This window comes from Euprymna scolopes, chromosome 43 (genome assembly GCF_053919585.1).
Source record: "Euprymna scolopes isolate OS-2025 chromosome 43, ASM5391958v1, whole genome shotgun sequence".
NCBI classification, from domain to species: domain Eukaryota; kingdom Metazoa; phylum Mollusca; class Cephalopoda; order Sepiida; family Sepiolidae; genus Euprymna; species Euprymna scolopes.
This window is the reverse complement of record NC_136524.1, coordinates 30,864,141-30,878,649: the sequence shown is the minus strand read 5'-3', so window position 1 is coordinate 30,878,649 and position 14,509 is coordinate 30,864,141. Positions and strand designations below refer to the sequence as shown.

At 33.0% G+C, this 14,509-nt stretch overlaps 1 protein-coding gene across 1 annotated transcript in view; it reads left to right on the top strand.

Annotated features, from left to right (window-relative positions):
* LOC145268268 (uncharacterized) overlaps positions 1 to 14,298 on the top strand; it is a 42,677-nt gene extending 28,379 nt beyond the window's left edge. The window contains exons 6-11 of the mRNA XM_080123630.1: positions 458 to 493; positions 3,839 to 3,871; positions 7,079 to 7,233; positions 8,277 to 8,412; positions 8,533 to 8,678; positions 13,803 to 14,298. Of these exons, the coding sequence (XP_079979756.1) occupies positions 458 to 493; positions 3,839 to 3,871; positions 7,079 to 7,233; positions 8,277 to 8,412; positions 8,533 to 8,678; positions 13,803 to 14,222 (926 nt within the window). The 3' untranslated portion in view covers positions 14,223 to 14,298. The remainder of the gene's footprint in view (positions 1 to 457; positions 494 to 3,838; positions 3,872 to 7,078; positions 7,234 to 8,276; positions 8,413 to 8,532; positions 8,679 to 13,802) is intronic.
* Positions 14,299 to 14,509: the final 211 nt, after the last annotated feature.

Below are 14,509 nucleotides of genomic sequence, written 5' to 3'. Positions count from 1 at the left end.
GTGAAGTGATAATAGATTGAATTTTAGTTTAAAATGAAAACGTCAAGTATCATGGTTCAATTGTACTTTAAAAAGAAACATTTATTTCAAACATACTCTTCTCAAATCAAAGAACCTCCTGCTGATTTTATAAGCTTGTGTGGTAATAAAACTTCTTAAATGCACTTGTGATGTTAGGCTGTGTAAGGTTTTAACTTTGTTTAAGATCGCCTGTTTCTTCTTTCATCAAATTTTGTCTATTATCAATGCTTATTGAAGATATTCCGATAAAAAACCTACCTTAGAAATTTTGTCAGACACATAAAGTACATTTGTGTGAAATTTCATAAATATTGGCCCTACTGTTTCAGAACCCATAGGGAATACACACACACACAATTTCTTTTTTATAATAGTACAGATTAAGAACCAAATTGTTTTATTTTATAACTAATTTTCATATTAATTTAATTTGTAGTGGAAGATGTAAAACCAGAAATATCTTTTGAACTAAGTAAGTATGAAATCCTATTCTGCAACTTTATTATTGCTTAATAGATGATTTTTATTTATATTTCATTGAGAATCTCTTATAATCTTATTTCAACTAGTATTTTAAAAAGTATGTGTATAGATGCATATATATTTGTGTAGAAGGAAATACTGGCAGATCTTGAAGTAATTTGGTTCTTTTATTGTAACTTTTTCATGAGAACATGGGTTAATATCTGTGATTAGCACTATCCCATTTTAGTTAAGAATCATGTAAAGCAGACTACACCAATGATGCTTGCATTATATTTTGCAACAATTTTTCTTATGGCTCTCAAAGGATGATCACATAAGATCTATATGAGATATCGAACAACTGGTCAAATGTTTCATATCTGATGCTTTAGAACCAATAAAAAGGTATTTACCATTTTGGTTAGAGTTTCTATATTCTGATGGCTAATTTTATGATTTATTCACAAGTTAGTATGCAGTATCTTGTGGAGTATTTCTCAAATGCATGCAATGTTTTGAGTTTTAAACGGACATATGTTTACTCCAATCCAGCATATATGTATGCTATACTTTGTGACTGCGTTTATTTACTCAAAGCAATACTTTAGGCATGTTGTGCCATTTAAATGATGAACTTTTCTAATTAGAAATGTAAGTAACACATTTTAAAAGCTGAACTGTTATCTTGTGACATTGTAATTAACACCAAAATAAAAGTATACAAAACATTTTTTATTCTTGCTTTATGCATCCAAGAAAATGGAAATAATAAAACAAAGACAGGTTCGCAACGTCTCTTCTGTGTGAGAGAGGCTGCAGGGAAGAGAAAAGGTCATACCCCACTAAGCCATGAAGTCTATTTTGTAATCTGTCAGGGCAGGATAGGCTGCTTTTAGCAGCTCCTGCTCAGATGTGTCAGCAGTACTCCATCCTTGGACGTACTTGGCTTTTATACAGATAGAGAATTGCATCAGTAGTGAGATATCTTCTGGAGCAGGAGAAGGATCCCACGATTTTCCCAGCGTCCTTGGCAACAGACCTGATGTACGTGTTCCATTTGAAATCAGGAGTAAAGGTCAAACTCAGAAGCTTGTCAAAACATGGAGCCTCCCCAAAACGAGAGCCATCCATTTCAATTGATGCCAGATGGGGATCAGAGCATTGATGATGTAAAGATAGAAGCTTAGTTTTGGATACATTAAAAGTAACCAGACACCTCTTCCTCCACTCTACCACGCGCTCAAGATCAGAGGAGAGAGAATCGGAGAGAACTTTGTCATTTACAGCCTTTGATGTGTTGCCATAGATGGATTCTATAGAATATATATATATAGATTCTGTTGGGGATAGGGCATTCTACTGGATGCCAAACATTCATCCACTTTTTCAGTTACTCCAACCGAGAGATTTTAAGATTGTAATCATTCCTTGGGTGCAATTGCTTGTATTTTTCTTGCTCTTGGTTCACCAGGTATATTCGCCAGGTAATTTTCTTTGTAATAAGAATGACTAATGATCTGATTCCTAAAACAGTTTTATATACAGAATTAGCAGCATTTAACAAACAACTCCAAAACGAGATTTAAAGACAGCATAAAAAACTCTTGATGGAAGTGAATATAAAATTTGATAGAAATTACCTCCTTGAGCATTTTTGGTCTCTTTTGTACAGAGGTTTGTCAGGATAACCTGGCATGAGGATACTTTTGGTCATAGTCAGTCAACGTACTTCCTAATTTTGAGCATAGTACTACCAGAAGGCAAATCAGTTCCTTTGCATTTTTTCTCTCACACCTATCTCTCTCTTGTGCAATTGTTTTTCTTTTTTTTTTTTTTAATCATTGAAAAGTTTTTGTCAGTTTTATTTTGATTAGAATTATTGAAATTAGTTTTTATTTTTATTTTGTTTTTAAAGAATAATTGAAAACACTTTAAAATCTTTAACTTTTTGGGGGAATATTATGTATTGGATACATATTTTTTCGGATGGTTGAAATTTTATTTTGATTTGAATAAGTTTTTTTATTCTGATTTCAATAATTTTATTTTTATACTTTCATAAACATACATTTATTATATAAATTCAAATAAAAACTTTTTATAATTTTATAAACATATTTCTTATAAAATAAAAACTTATTTTTTGTCTATTTTGTCATTAAAAGTGCAAATAAAAACTAATTGTGTTATTTTATCTGTATAATTTTGTTTTCAATAATATCCTTTTTTTATATTTTATTTCAATAAATTGTTTCACAATAGAAATACTGAAGTAAAGAAACTGATTTGCCTTGTCAATGCTTCCGGTAACGCTACACCGTAAGTTAGGAAGTACGTAAACTGACTATAACCGATACTTTTCCCTATGAAATCTAACTAAATATTCAAAATCGCACAGTATTCACAGTCCAAATAAGATCTTCTCAGTATGGATATCCCACAAGGATTGGTGCATCTTCTCCAAGTGATGTTACCTCAAATAACAGCACAAAGCTGGATACTCCACCAGACTAGATGAATTCTTATCCTGGAATTCAATAAGACCAAGAAACCACAAGAAATACTATAACATATTTAAATGGTCAGTTGGGTAAAGGAAAATTATGTTAACTTCTGAACTGTTTGATATGTAAAGGAGCACTTTAATGGAATACTCGAATGTTTATGTATCTTATATAGAGATCAAGTGTTAGCCCATACATCATGAGTATGGCATCATTTTCAAGTCAAATTTTATATATATATATATATATATATATATATATACTACAACTCTAATTGCCAATATCAAGTACAAGACTACTGGTTTTTGTTAGTGTATAGCTATATTTTACTCTTGTTTGGCACTTGTGTGTTTAGTTGTTGCTGTGGGATCTTGAGTGATTTAGTAGATTTGTTCTTGGCAGGCTTTGCCATATACACCACACATATAGTCTGACCAAAATGTTTGCCACTTATCACTTCCACAAAGCACATTTCAAGATGGAATACTATATTTGATTGGACTTAAAATGCTTATGCCAAAGTGATTACTCCAAACCATCTTCTCCCAATTATCCACACTTATGTTAAGATAAATTTTTTTTTTATGTATTCGTTTATTAATTATTAAGCACTTGAAATAAATATTGTAAAATATGCCCATAATGTTTTAATATATTATATGGAATTAAATATACACACATCTCACAGAATATGATATGAATGTCGCAATAAAATTCTTAAATATTTGATTGTAGAGAGACATCCCATCCCTCCAAACACATAAAATGTCCTTGTAATCTTTTACCATTAAAAAATTTTTTCAGTGTATGAAAATATATATTAATGCTAACAAATTTTATTTTTGTAGATGGAAATATTACTGCTGTGCATTGTGGACAAAGTAAGTTTTAATCTTAGATTGCTGTGTCCTATAATCCTCTAAATGATAACATTGTTTGCTTATTAAAAAAAGTAATCTTTATTTCCTTGATCACTAAACTGAACACTGTCTTCAAGAAGTTATAAAAAGCAATTGGAATCTTGGGGAGATCTCCATCATTCCAGTAATTGTAGGAGCAACCAGAGAATTTCAAAACCTACCTGACAAACATACCCATTGAACCAAGTACAGAAAAGATACAAACAATTGCACTTAAAGGTATGGTTAGAATCTTAAAAAGATTTCTTTGTTGGAATGTCTGGCATCTGGTAGGGTGACTCATCTCAGGCTAAAACAATTAAAAATAGAAAGTTTATTTTACATTATTGAAAGTAGCCGCTTTTTAGGATTTGGTCAACTCTCCCTGCTTTGAGGCAGCTGGTTGCAAAGATAGGGTTACAGAGTGTAAGGGCTTGACTGCGCCGAAGCCTCAAGACTTGATGGTCTGCCCTACAAATTCTACTTGAGGCTGTCGCGCATGTTTGTACTGTTTGAGGAAAATGATCAATTGTTGATTGGTATGATGAGGATTGGATTCCTGGTCAAGTCACCATTGTTGAACTAGAGAGACAGGCATGGTGGGGAAGAACTAGATGATTACAGGCCCATAACACTGCTAAACACAGAGTTAAAGATTTTTGCTAAGATCCTATCAAATCAGTTGCAGGGAGTTGTTGGAGAGTTGATTGAACCTGAGCAAAATTCTGCTGTGAAGAGATCGATTCAAAACAACTTGCATCTGATCTATACGATCCTAGAGAGGAATAGAAAATGACACAGAAGCTTTCAATAGGGTTGACCATCGCTTCCTGGCATCTCTTTTAGAGGCTGCTGGTTTTAAACTGGACTTCTGCATGGATCTCCATTCTTTAACCTGCACCAACGACAGTGGTGCAAGTCAAGAGAAAGCATTTGCAATCCTTCATTATCTCCTGGTCGATATATCGGGGCTGTCTGCTATCATCCTTGCTTTGGAGCCGCTACTTTACAAACTAAGGTGTGAGGAGGCAAGTTTAGTCCTATGCGGAATTGTATTATCTCGTGAATTATGAGCCAGGGTCTCTGCATTCGCCAATGACATCACTGTCTTTGTGTCATGTTTTTGAGACATTAAAGTGGTGACAGAGGTGCTCACACATTACGAAACAATCACAGGAGCCAAAATTGCAGCAAGTCAATCAGCCTGTAGTTGGGTACTTGGAGTGGTGCCACCACCATTTTGGCTCCTTTCTGCTGAACAAATGGCCCGGTTCAAATTCTTGGTATGTGGTTTGGATGGGGTCTCCAGCTTCAGAGGAATTGTCAAAGGTTGAAGTGTTGATTAACTCTTAGCTTCGAAGAGAACTCTCCTTAAAGGATAGAGTAGGGGTGTGCACAACTTATGTATCTCATCCTCTACTGGTTGGCTGTACTTTCCCGGCCTGCAAGAAGCTCCTGTCCTCACTTCTATGGAACAGGAAGAGGCAATGGGTTTGCAGACAGATCTGTATTCAACATCCATGTAAGGGAGGCTTGGGAATGCCCGACTTGGTGTGCCACCAAGAGACTAGTCTTCTTGAGTCAAACCTTGACAGAAGATTGTGTGGAACCCAGCGGTTGATGGTGCCTTTCCAGACCTCATTCCCAACCACTTGATTGAGGGTAGGCATAGGCCGAAGCATGACATGCAGTTTCTTCAGAGAGTACCAAGCTGTATTGAAAAAGCTTCCTCGGTCCAGTGACCTTTCACGACTTTCCAGAGAGGAACTAGTCTGAGGGGCTGCTCTGTGGACACCTGGAATGGTAAAAGGTGAAGATCCACTCCGAATCATCTAAACAACTCTGAGTTCTTGCTCACCTGGTGACTTGCTCGGAATGCATTGTCCCTCGATGCCCTGCAACACAGTGCCAAAATAGTGGAGACACCCAATTGTCTCCACTGTAGTTCATTTGAAGACAAAATCACTAAGCACACTTTCTTTGTATGCTCTGAAGTTCAATGGCAATGGAGGTATGTCAGTGAGTCGATGGCTCGTATCAATTCTGAGAATTATTGCCTGTTCATTTCTTACATTATCAATAACATTGGTCCGCCGTGGGACAGGGAGAGATGGATGATGGTATGAATGTCGCTGAGAATGGACCCAAGAATTGAATCTTTTGCTGATCAGGATCTGATCACATGTTTCAAGCACCAGCTGAAGATTAAGATCAAATGTGATAGAAAAAGATTACATTCCTCAGAGTTTGAAAAACGGTCGATAAGAGTGACAAGAGAAGTCAAGTAGAAGCATGTGTTCCCCACCTAAGCATGGCATACATGGTAAAAGGTCCTGTCAGGTAGGCGTTTAAGCTTCTATGTTCTTAGATAGTAGAGTGAATGAGCTCCACCCTCCTTGGTAAGCCTCCAAGATTCCTACTCCCACTTTTATTTCATTTCATCTTTGGCTTTTATCCTCAATGTGTACTCATCTTGGAAGGACTCTACTCACTCTCCAACTCCTTTACCTCTTTCTTTTAACTCACACTTAGATCACACTTCCACTTAAAGATTGACCGGCTTTTTTGATAAATCGAAAAACTGGGTGGTATATTATTTAGAAAGGGTTGGAAGGGCCTTACTAACCAATTTTTGTTTCTTTATTCCCTTGCCAATGAAATATTATTACTGTAAATAATTTAATAAAACTTTTTCAAATTTGGGTTTATATTAAGTGGGACAGCCCCTGGAGTGAATGTGGTATTGTGGTGACTGATATATTTCTAGTTAAGAGTAGGATAGACAGTTTTAAGTATTTATGATAAAGATGACCAACAACACCCATTATTCCCACATTTTTGAATGGCCTTATGTCTAATTTGTTCATTATGTATTTTTATATTTTGTGCAAATAAATATTTCAAAGTAGTATCGACATCAATATGTGATGGGGGTGGGGGCACTTCCAAAAATGGAGGTACTTAAGATAACCTTGATAGGTGCTACCCCACATTAAACTGGCCTAATGTCAGATCCTATCAAATGTGTGAAATGGAAGGGTTGGGGGTAATAAATACTGACACATAATCTGTAGCTTGTAAATTTCCAAAAAGAAAACTTAAGCATTTTTCTATTGTGTTTGTTTTCAGTTTTTATACTATAAAAAATGTTTTTTGCCTCTAAAATGATTATAATTTGTTACATTTTAGAACCCTACCCTCCTATGCCTAAATCAGAATTGGCTAAAAAGGGGAAAATGAATGTCCCTGAAGAAGATGAGCCGTACAGTGATGAAGCTGAAGAGATTGCTACGACAAAGAAAAAGAAGAAAGATGTGGAAAAATGTACAAATGAATTGGAACGTGTGAGTTTTACTAAATCATTTTTCCTCAATTATCAAAAACATGCGTTTGTTTTTCGTTATGCAGATTAGCAGGTTTATCAAAGAAATATTTAATGCTCATTTTATTTGGATTGATATTCTCATCTTGGTTTACAACATCTAAGACTAACTCCCCAAACCTTATTTAACCTACAGTCGTAGATTGTTCCCATTCTATCAGCCAATACCAGATAGAAGTGTTATGTTATTTTTAGTTATTATTGCCTGTAATAAAGATCAAATCTTCAACCTGTGACTGCTATTTAGAACTGATATTTAATCAACACCTTTAACCATTTTGCCATGGGTCTATATATATATATATATAAAATATATTTTAGTCATCGACATACAGACCTGTTTCGTTGTTTCACAACTCATCAGTGCCGCTAGACTAACACCTCTCCCAAGCCGAGGATCGAACCTAGAACCGTCGTGATGACAGTCGGCAGTCCTACCCCCTGACTACGGAATCGGTGGCCGAAATTAAACTGTCGGAATGCGTATTTAAATAGACATCCGTCCGCTACTCGTAGAGGGCTCAAACGTTTTGTTTGTAAACAAATTGCGAGCTTCGCATTATTTCAGCTAAATTAAGTAGCGAGTAAGATAATTTACGAGAGTGCTCTACCAAAGAGGGGAGCTTTATAAAATATATTTTAGTCATCGACATACAGACCTGTTTCGTTGTTTCACAACTCAACTATTGTGGATTAATTAAAGTTCAAAATTGTGTCAAGATTCCAGAGTTAAGCATAAAAATAAAAATAAAAAAAGTTTGAATCGATTATCCAGGCTTAAAAGGATTCACTTGATGCTCAGAGTTAACATCTGCAAAAATGTTGTGAATATAACCACCAAGATTGCATAGTAGTTTGAATATACCAAATTCTTAAAATTATACAACCTTTACTGCTTTTATATAGCTAGTTCTTAAAATTTAAAAGAAATCTTTGTTAAATTAAAAATGTGATTGATACAAATAAATCATTTTTATTTAAATGTGATATCTTTGAATTTTTCAGAAAATAGCCTTACGCTGTATCAGAGAGCTCAAAAATCGTAAGAAAGATGACAAAATTGCTCTCGTTTGTCAGATATGTTGTGATAAAACATTCACTGCTAGTGCTACTTTGATGTATCATTATCGCAGTCATGCAGGTTTGTATGCTCTTTTTCCTTTTTCTTTTTGTCTGAAAATTAAAATCTTATTTAAGTTCTTCCTTTTTTTTGAAAACTTTTTTTTTTTTATTTGAAAACTTTTTTTTTTTTTTTTTCCAGGAATAAAACCATTTATGTGTGTTCTCTGTCATACAACTTTTACAAGACAGCACAGTTTAAATTATCATATGCTGATTCATAATAATCTAAGCCGTTTCACTTGTCAAGACTGTGGCAGGAAATTTAGACATCCAAGTCATTTTAAGGTAACTATAGACCATTTATTTCATGCTATTTTCACAAATTATAACATTTGTAATTCATAACACAAATATTGAAATTTTCTTAAATCATAACTGTAGCAATCATTGTGCAGGTCCATGTGGAAACGCAGTAAGTGTCACTTTGTGTTGTCTATTGAGGATTGAACCTAGAGCATCCTACTTACACGATAGGAACAAAATGAATAACTCAGGATAGTTTATTTGATAAGGAACAAATGATTACTGTTTACAAAAATTGCATATTAACAATAACAAGAAAATTTGAAACTAAAAACCACTTTGTTTCATTCTTTATATTATCGCAACAAAATTAACTTTGTTTTTTCTTTTCTTTTCAATTATTATGATAGGTTATTTTTCTTTTTCACAAATCTTAAAATTTTCTTTACACTTTTTATTAGCTCTATCCACAACCTTTTTCCAGCAGTTCAAATTTCTACAACTATGAAATTTTTTCCTCAAACTCCAAACATGGGAGGTTAACACAAATGTGCAAATATCTCCTTATTACAGTTCTGAATTATTGAGATGAGGGTTGATTGTTTGTATTACTTGTTTTCATCGGACTATTGTTCTCATCTTGAGTGTTATTTCTGCAACATTTCGGTGGTGTTGCTTCCGACTTTCGTCAGGTATGTTGGTCGCCATTTTGGAAAAGAAAGGAGAAAAGTTACCATCCCCCTTGTTACTTTTTCTATTTTTTTAAAGAGGAAGGAACATAAAATGATAGCATCTCCTTAAACATTCAAACTAGAGTCATCGATCAGTTTCTAATTTTTTTAGTGAACATTATAACTAGACATTGAACTATTAACAGAGAAACCTGTCTTCAAGGTACACTGCTTTGTAAACAATGGAGTTCAACTACATCTTTATTCTGAAGCATCTTATTCGAAACAGACTACTTTCATTTTTAACATGTAGACTCATGTATGCTGATCGCAATATCTCCTAAAATTTTAGCTGATGAAAACAAACAAAACAAAGCAATTATATACCAAAAATAATGACTGGTAGCAAAATGTTAGTTTTTGCCTTTCCAAATATACGTATCTAAAAATAAATCCTAAAACTAGTTATGCATACATAGCTGTCCTTTATGGGATTGCTTTGTATTTGGTTGCATAATAATTCAATAGTTTTCAGTTTATAATTTTACAAGACTAAAAGGGTTCAATTCTGGCCAGCTTGAGGAGAATTGAATACCTGAAATCACATTTCATTCACTCATAAAGTTTATTTTGCCAGAAGAACCCATTAGCACAAGGAAACATAGCATGTATAAATGGTTTCAGAAGGTTTACAACTATAATCTATATATTGCACATGTCAAAACCTTTTGATGATTTGTAAGCTCAAAAAAATATCCTTATGATGGAGCCACTTGCTGATAAAATGGGTTCATTATAATCTTGTGGAGGTTTTACCTTAACTGCGACAAGTTTAACTTTCCAAAAATGTCTTTGTTAAAACACATTAATCAAAGACTTGTCTCAATAATTGTACCCTTGCTCAATTATTACGAAAGTATGTTATATTAAAGGGTTAAGTCGTACAAAAATTGATTTGGAACAGGATTTATTGCAATCCTTTTGTTGGTCACTCAAGAGTGCTTTATTATCTATTCAAAACCTTTTTGTGTGCTTCTGATCTTCTCTCTCCTTTTTTTCTGCTCTTAATAATATTATCAAATGGTATTAAATTATCTATCAGTTAGCATTGTATTATATAAAAACGTGTATATTTGTTATTAGAAGGCTAACAAAAAACATAAATAACTCCAAGTAATGAGCAAATTTAGTATAAATATATTTCAAATGTATTACAGAGATGTAATATATGTGACTAAAATTTACTATGAAGATGCTGAATAAATACATGTAAAAAGCTTTTCACTTATCCTAACTATATTTATATTAAAATGGCTTATGCCTACTTTTAAATACTGTATACATAGACTCAACAAATGCCCACAAACCTATTTTTTGAGCGATTTAAAAAAAAAATAGATATTCTGTAGTATATATCTGTAATTTGCATTGTCATATTTCTTATATATACAAAATAATTAGAATGATAAAATTGTCGTCCTACAACAACAGAAAAGAAAACAACACTATAACTTTAGCATTTTGAGGGTGCTGGCAATGGTCCTGTTATCATAACTTTGATCACTAAAGAGCATGAGTTGTACAGCGGCGCATCTCCAATCTCGCTCGTTGAATATTGTGCCACTTTCAGACATGATAGAAGGCTCCTATCGCTCTTGGGCAACTGACCAACTAGCAGATGGTCTGCAATAAATAAAAGAAAATTGGTTTTTCTCAAACAAATGGAATCATGTCGTCTTTTCTGGGGCAATAATTTTATTGTTCCACCCTGTAGAAAAAAGACTAATATCATCAGGATTATGAGAACAGATACTACACTTTGAATTACTTATTTGCAAAAAAATTACATTTTAAAATAAATTAGACACAAGGCCATCAAAAGTGTTGGTAAAATGGGCATCATTGGTCTAAAGTGCTAAAAATTTTGGTGCTTATTAAGAATTACACTTGAAAAAATACAGGAAAATCATTATGATGTACATACTCATCATAGCTAGATGTCATATTACAAAATTCACAGACATTTATCAAGTAGTTTTTTGTTTGTGTTTTTTTTTTTAACTAGGAAAATCAGATTTTATGAGGAAGGAATACTGGAGCCAGGAACTGGCATATTTTTTTAAATTTCAAAGGTGACAACTCGATTCAACTACTGGGATTTTTTTTGTATTTAAAATAATTACAAAATTATTAATCACTAAAAATTGTAAATTTTGATTTTTTTTTTTTTTTTTTTTTTTTTTTTAAACTACATGATCAGTTATGATTTTTACAATATGACGTGACAGGTACATACATCAAAGATCTATTTGTATTTTTTATTTTATTTTTATTTATCAAGTATAATTCTAAATAAGAACCAACATTTCTATCTTACTCTTAACTAGAAACATTTTGGTCAGCACAATACCATATTTACCACTAGGGTTATCCTGCTTAACGTAACACAAAATTTGTTTAGTTTTTATTTTTTCATGAATATATTTATATACAAATATTTCATTGGTATAAAACAGTCAGAAGTCAGAAAAAAGAGAAAAAAATTTAGTTAGTAAAACCTTCAGAACCATTTCTAATTAATAGACCCCCCACCGTTTTTTGACTTGTTCCGAACTAAAACTAAGCCAGATCATTCTCTAAATAGAAGCGGGATTTAAATGAAAGAAAAAAAGAAAAATGTTTTTCATAACAAGTTATTTTTAAATGAATGAAAAACAATTCTATTATTATGCTATCATTTAACAGAGTTGAATAATGTAGTATCGACTCTGTTGTCATAGGACCGTCTTCTCTGGAATTATCTCCGCCTTTCTTAAAGGGTGGAGCCACTCCTCTTAAGTATTACATCCCCCTTTGAAGATGGAGATAATGTAGTATCTGGTTTCTTATGAGACCATCTTTTCCTTTGGAGAGGGGGGCAGGTAGGAGGTAGTATATCTTTTCTGTTGTCATGTCATCCTCTCAAACATGATTGTTGTACGACACTCACTATAGTAGGTTGAACCGGCTTTGGAGAAAGTGTCAAGGGAATATTAAATTCACAAAACAACCATAGGCAGACCGGGCGGAAAAAAGGTGTTTACAAAAAAAAAAAAAAAAATGGCAGTTAGCAAGCAGGAATGCAAAGGAGAGAAAAAAAAAAAAATTTTTTAAGTGACGCTTTAGCCAATGTCTCCATAGCATGACCAGTAATCCTGAGCGCTGAAATTAAGCATAGTCAATCCAATAATAATAATGACTTTGTGAAAATGTTGATGCAAAAACCGACCCCCACCCCACCCCACCCCCCACTTGTGCCTTGTGCCCAGTTGAGGATGAAGGGATGAATATTTTTGGCCAATTTTTCAATATTTGTCGTCCGAAAGGTTGAGCTTGAAAACGATACCAATCTCGCAAGGATCCGTCGCGTGTGCCGAAACGTTTTGCAAAGCACATACACACACACACACACACTTTGCCTTTTACATATTATATGACAAATCTATATCATCTGTTTTAGTTTGTACAGATTTGAAACACTGTAGCGATTATCTAATGTTTTTGGCAAATAAATTGAAATACATTTTTACATACTCATCTTTTTAAAAAAAAATTTGTGCTTATTTAGAATAAAACTTATTTTAAACAATTAAATTCCAGAATAATCTTTATGATGTACATACCCATCATAAAATGAAGATGTCGTATTCCAAAAATCATATGAATAATTCAAATAGTTTTTTTTTATATAGAACATCATTTTTTACAATTTTTAGTAGTTTTTATTAGGAAATTGTAGCCATTACAAGGCTGATTTTGATATCAATAGTTCCAATTGAGTTGGCTTCTCCTTATTTATAAACCATAATGGATCAAAACACTGTATTGCTTAGTCATAAAATTTTATTTTCTTAGTAAGAAAAAACCTACTAGATCAAGTTGCATGATTTTCGGAATATGATCTCTTCATTCTATGATGGGTACATACATAATAAAAAAAATTTTATGATTTTTCTGTATTTTTGTTTTGAAAATAGATTTCATCTATTATATAAAGGGTAGTAGTCTATATGTGTGTATGTTTGTATGTTCAGCTGAAAGTTAAAAACTATAAAACAGACACCCACAAAGTTGATATATTCTTGATCAGCGTTGCTCTGAATGAATAATACTTAAAATTTAGAAAAAAATGATTCATTTTCTGAGGTTCAACTGGGTCGGGTTTTATCGAGAGGAGCGAGTTTTCATTGTTATGTACTACTTTGGAAAGAAACTACCAACTCATTTCTCAAGGAATCTATTATATAAAGTAGAGTTCTATGAGCATATGTGTGTGCATGTTCAGTTGGAGAGGAATGGGTTGGGTAGAAGAGGGAAGAGAAAAAGGTAGAGAGATGTAAGTTTTAAAAAAAAATGTTACAATGTTGCCTGGGCAATGTCAGGTAGCTCTGCTAATTTGTGTAATGTATCTGTTACTAAGTTTATAATTTTTTTTTTTTTTTTCTATTTTTAAAAGGAACATCTTCGTCGTCATACTGGAGAAACCCCATTTACATGTGATGACTGTTCACAGAAGTTTAAAACAAGAAATACATACAAGCGTCATTTAAAAACAAGGCATGGCAAACTACTCACAGCTAACGGAATTTCTCTCTTGTCTAACGAAGAGTTTCAGAAGGTTAGGACCAAACCTAACAAAAAGTTCAATAATATAAAAGAAAATGAACTCGGTGCACAGTTGCCTTCTGCTTCTTGTTTCAATGTATCTCCAGAAAATATTAAATGCAAAAAAACTAACGTGTCAACACCTGCAACAACGACAACTATTACAACAGCTGCTTCTTCTATTGTTGTGAGTAACAACTCTACAAATCTAACTAAAATTTCCACTAGCAATTCCATGCATGGCCCAATTGAAATCCTTGTCAAAAAATAAATTAAAAGCTTTTTGTTTTTGTGTGTGTGTGTGTGTGAAAGAAATAAACAATTTTAGCTAAGTGAACAAGAGAAAAGGATCTTTTGTGTCTTATTTTTACTATCACTTCAAAACAACTACAACAACATGAATGATACATTTGATTATTTGGCTGTACACAAAATCTCCTCAAATATAATATATTTTTTGGAAAAAAAACTTTGAAAATGAATGTCTATTTTTAACATGTATTGATAAAAAAAAAAAAATTTCATTCAGAGTATGATTATTTTTTACTAATATAGGAC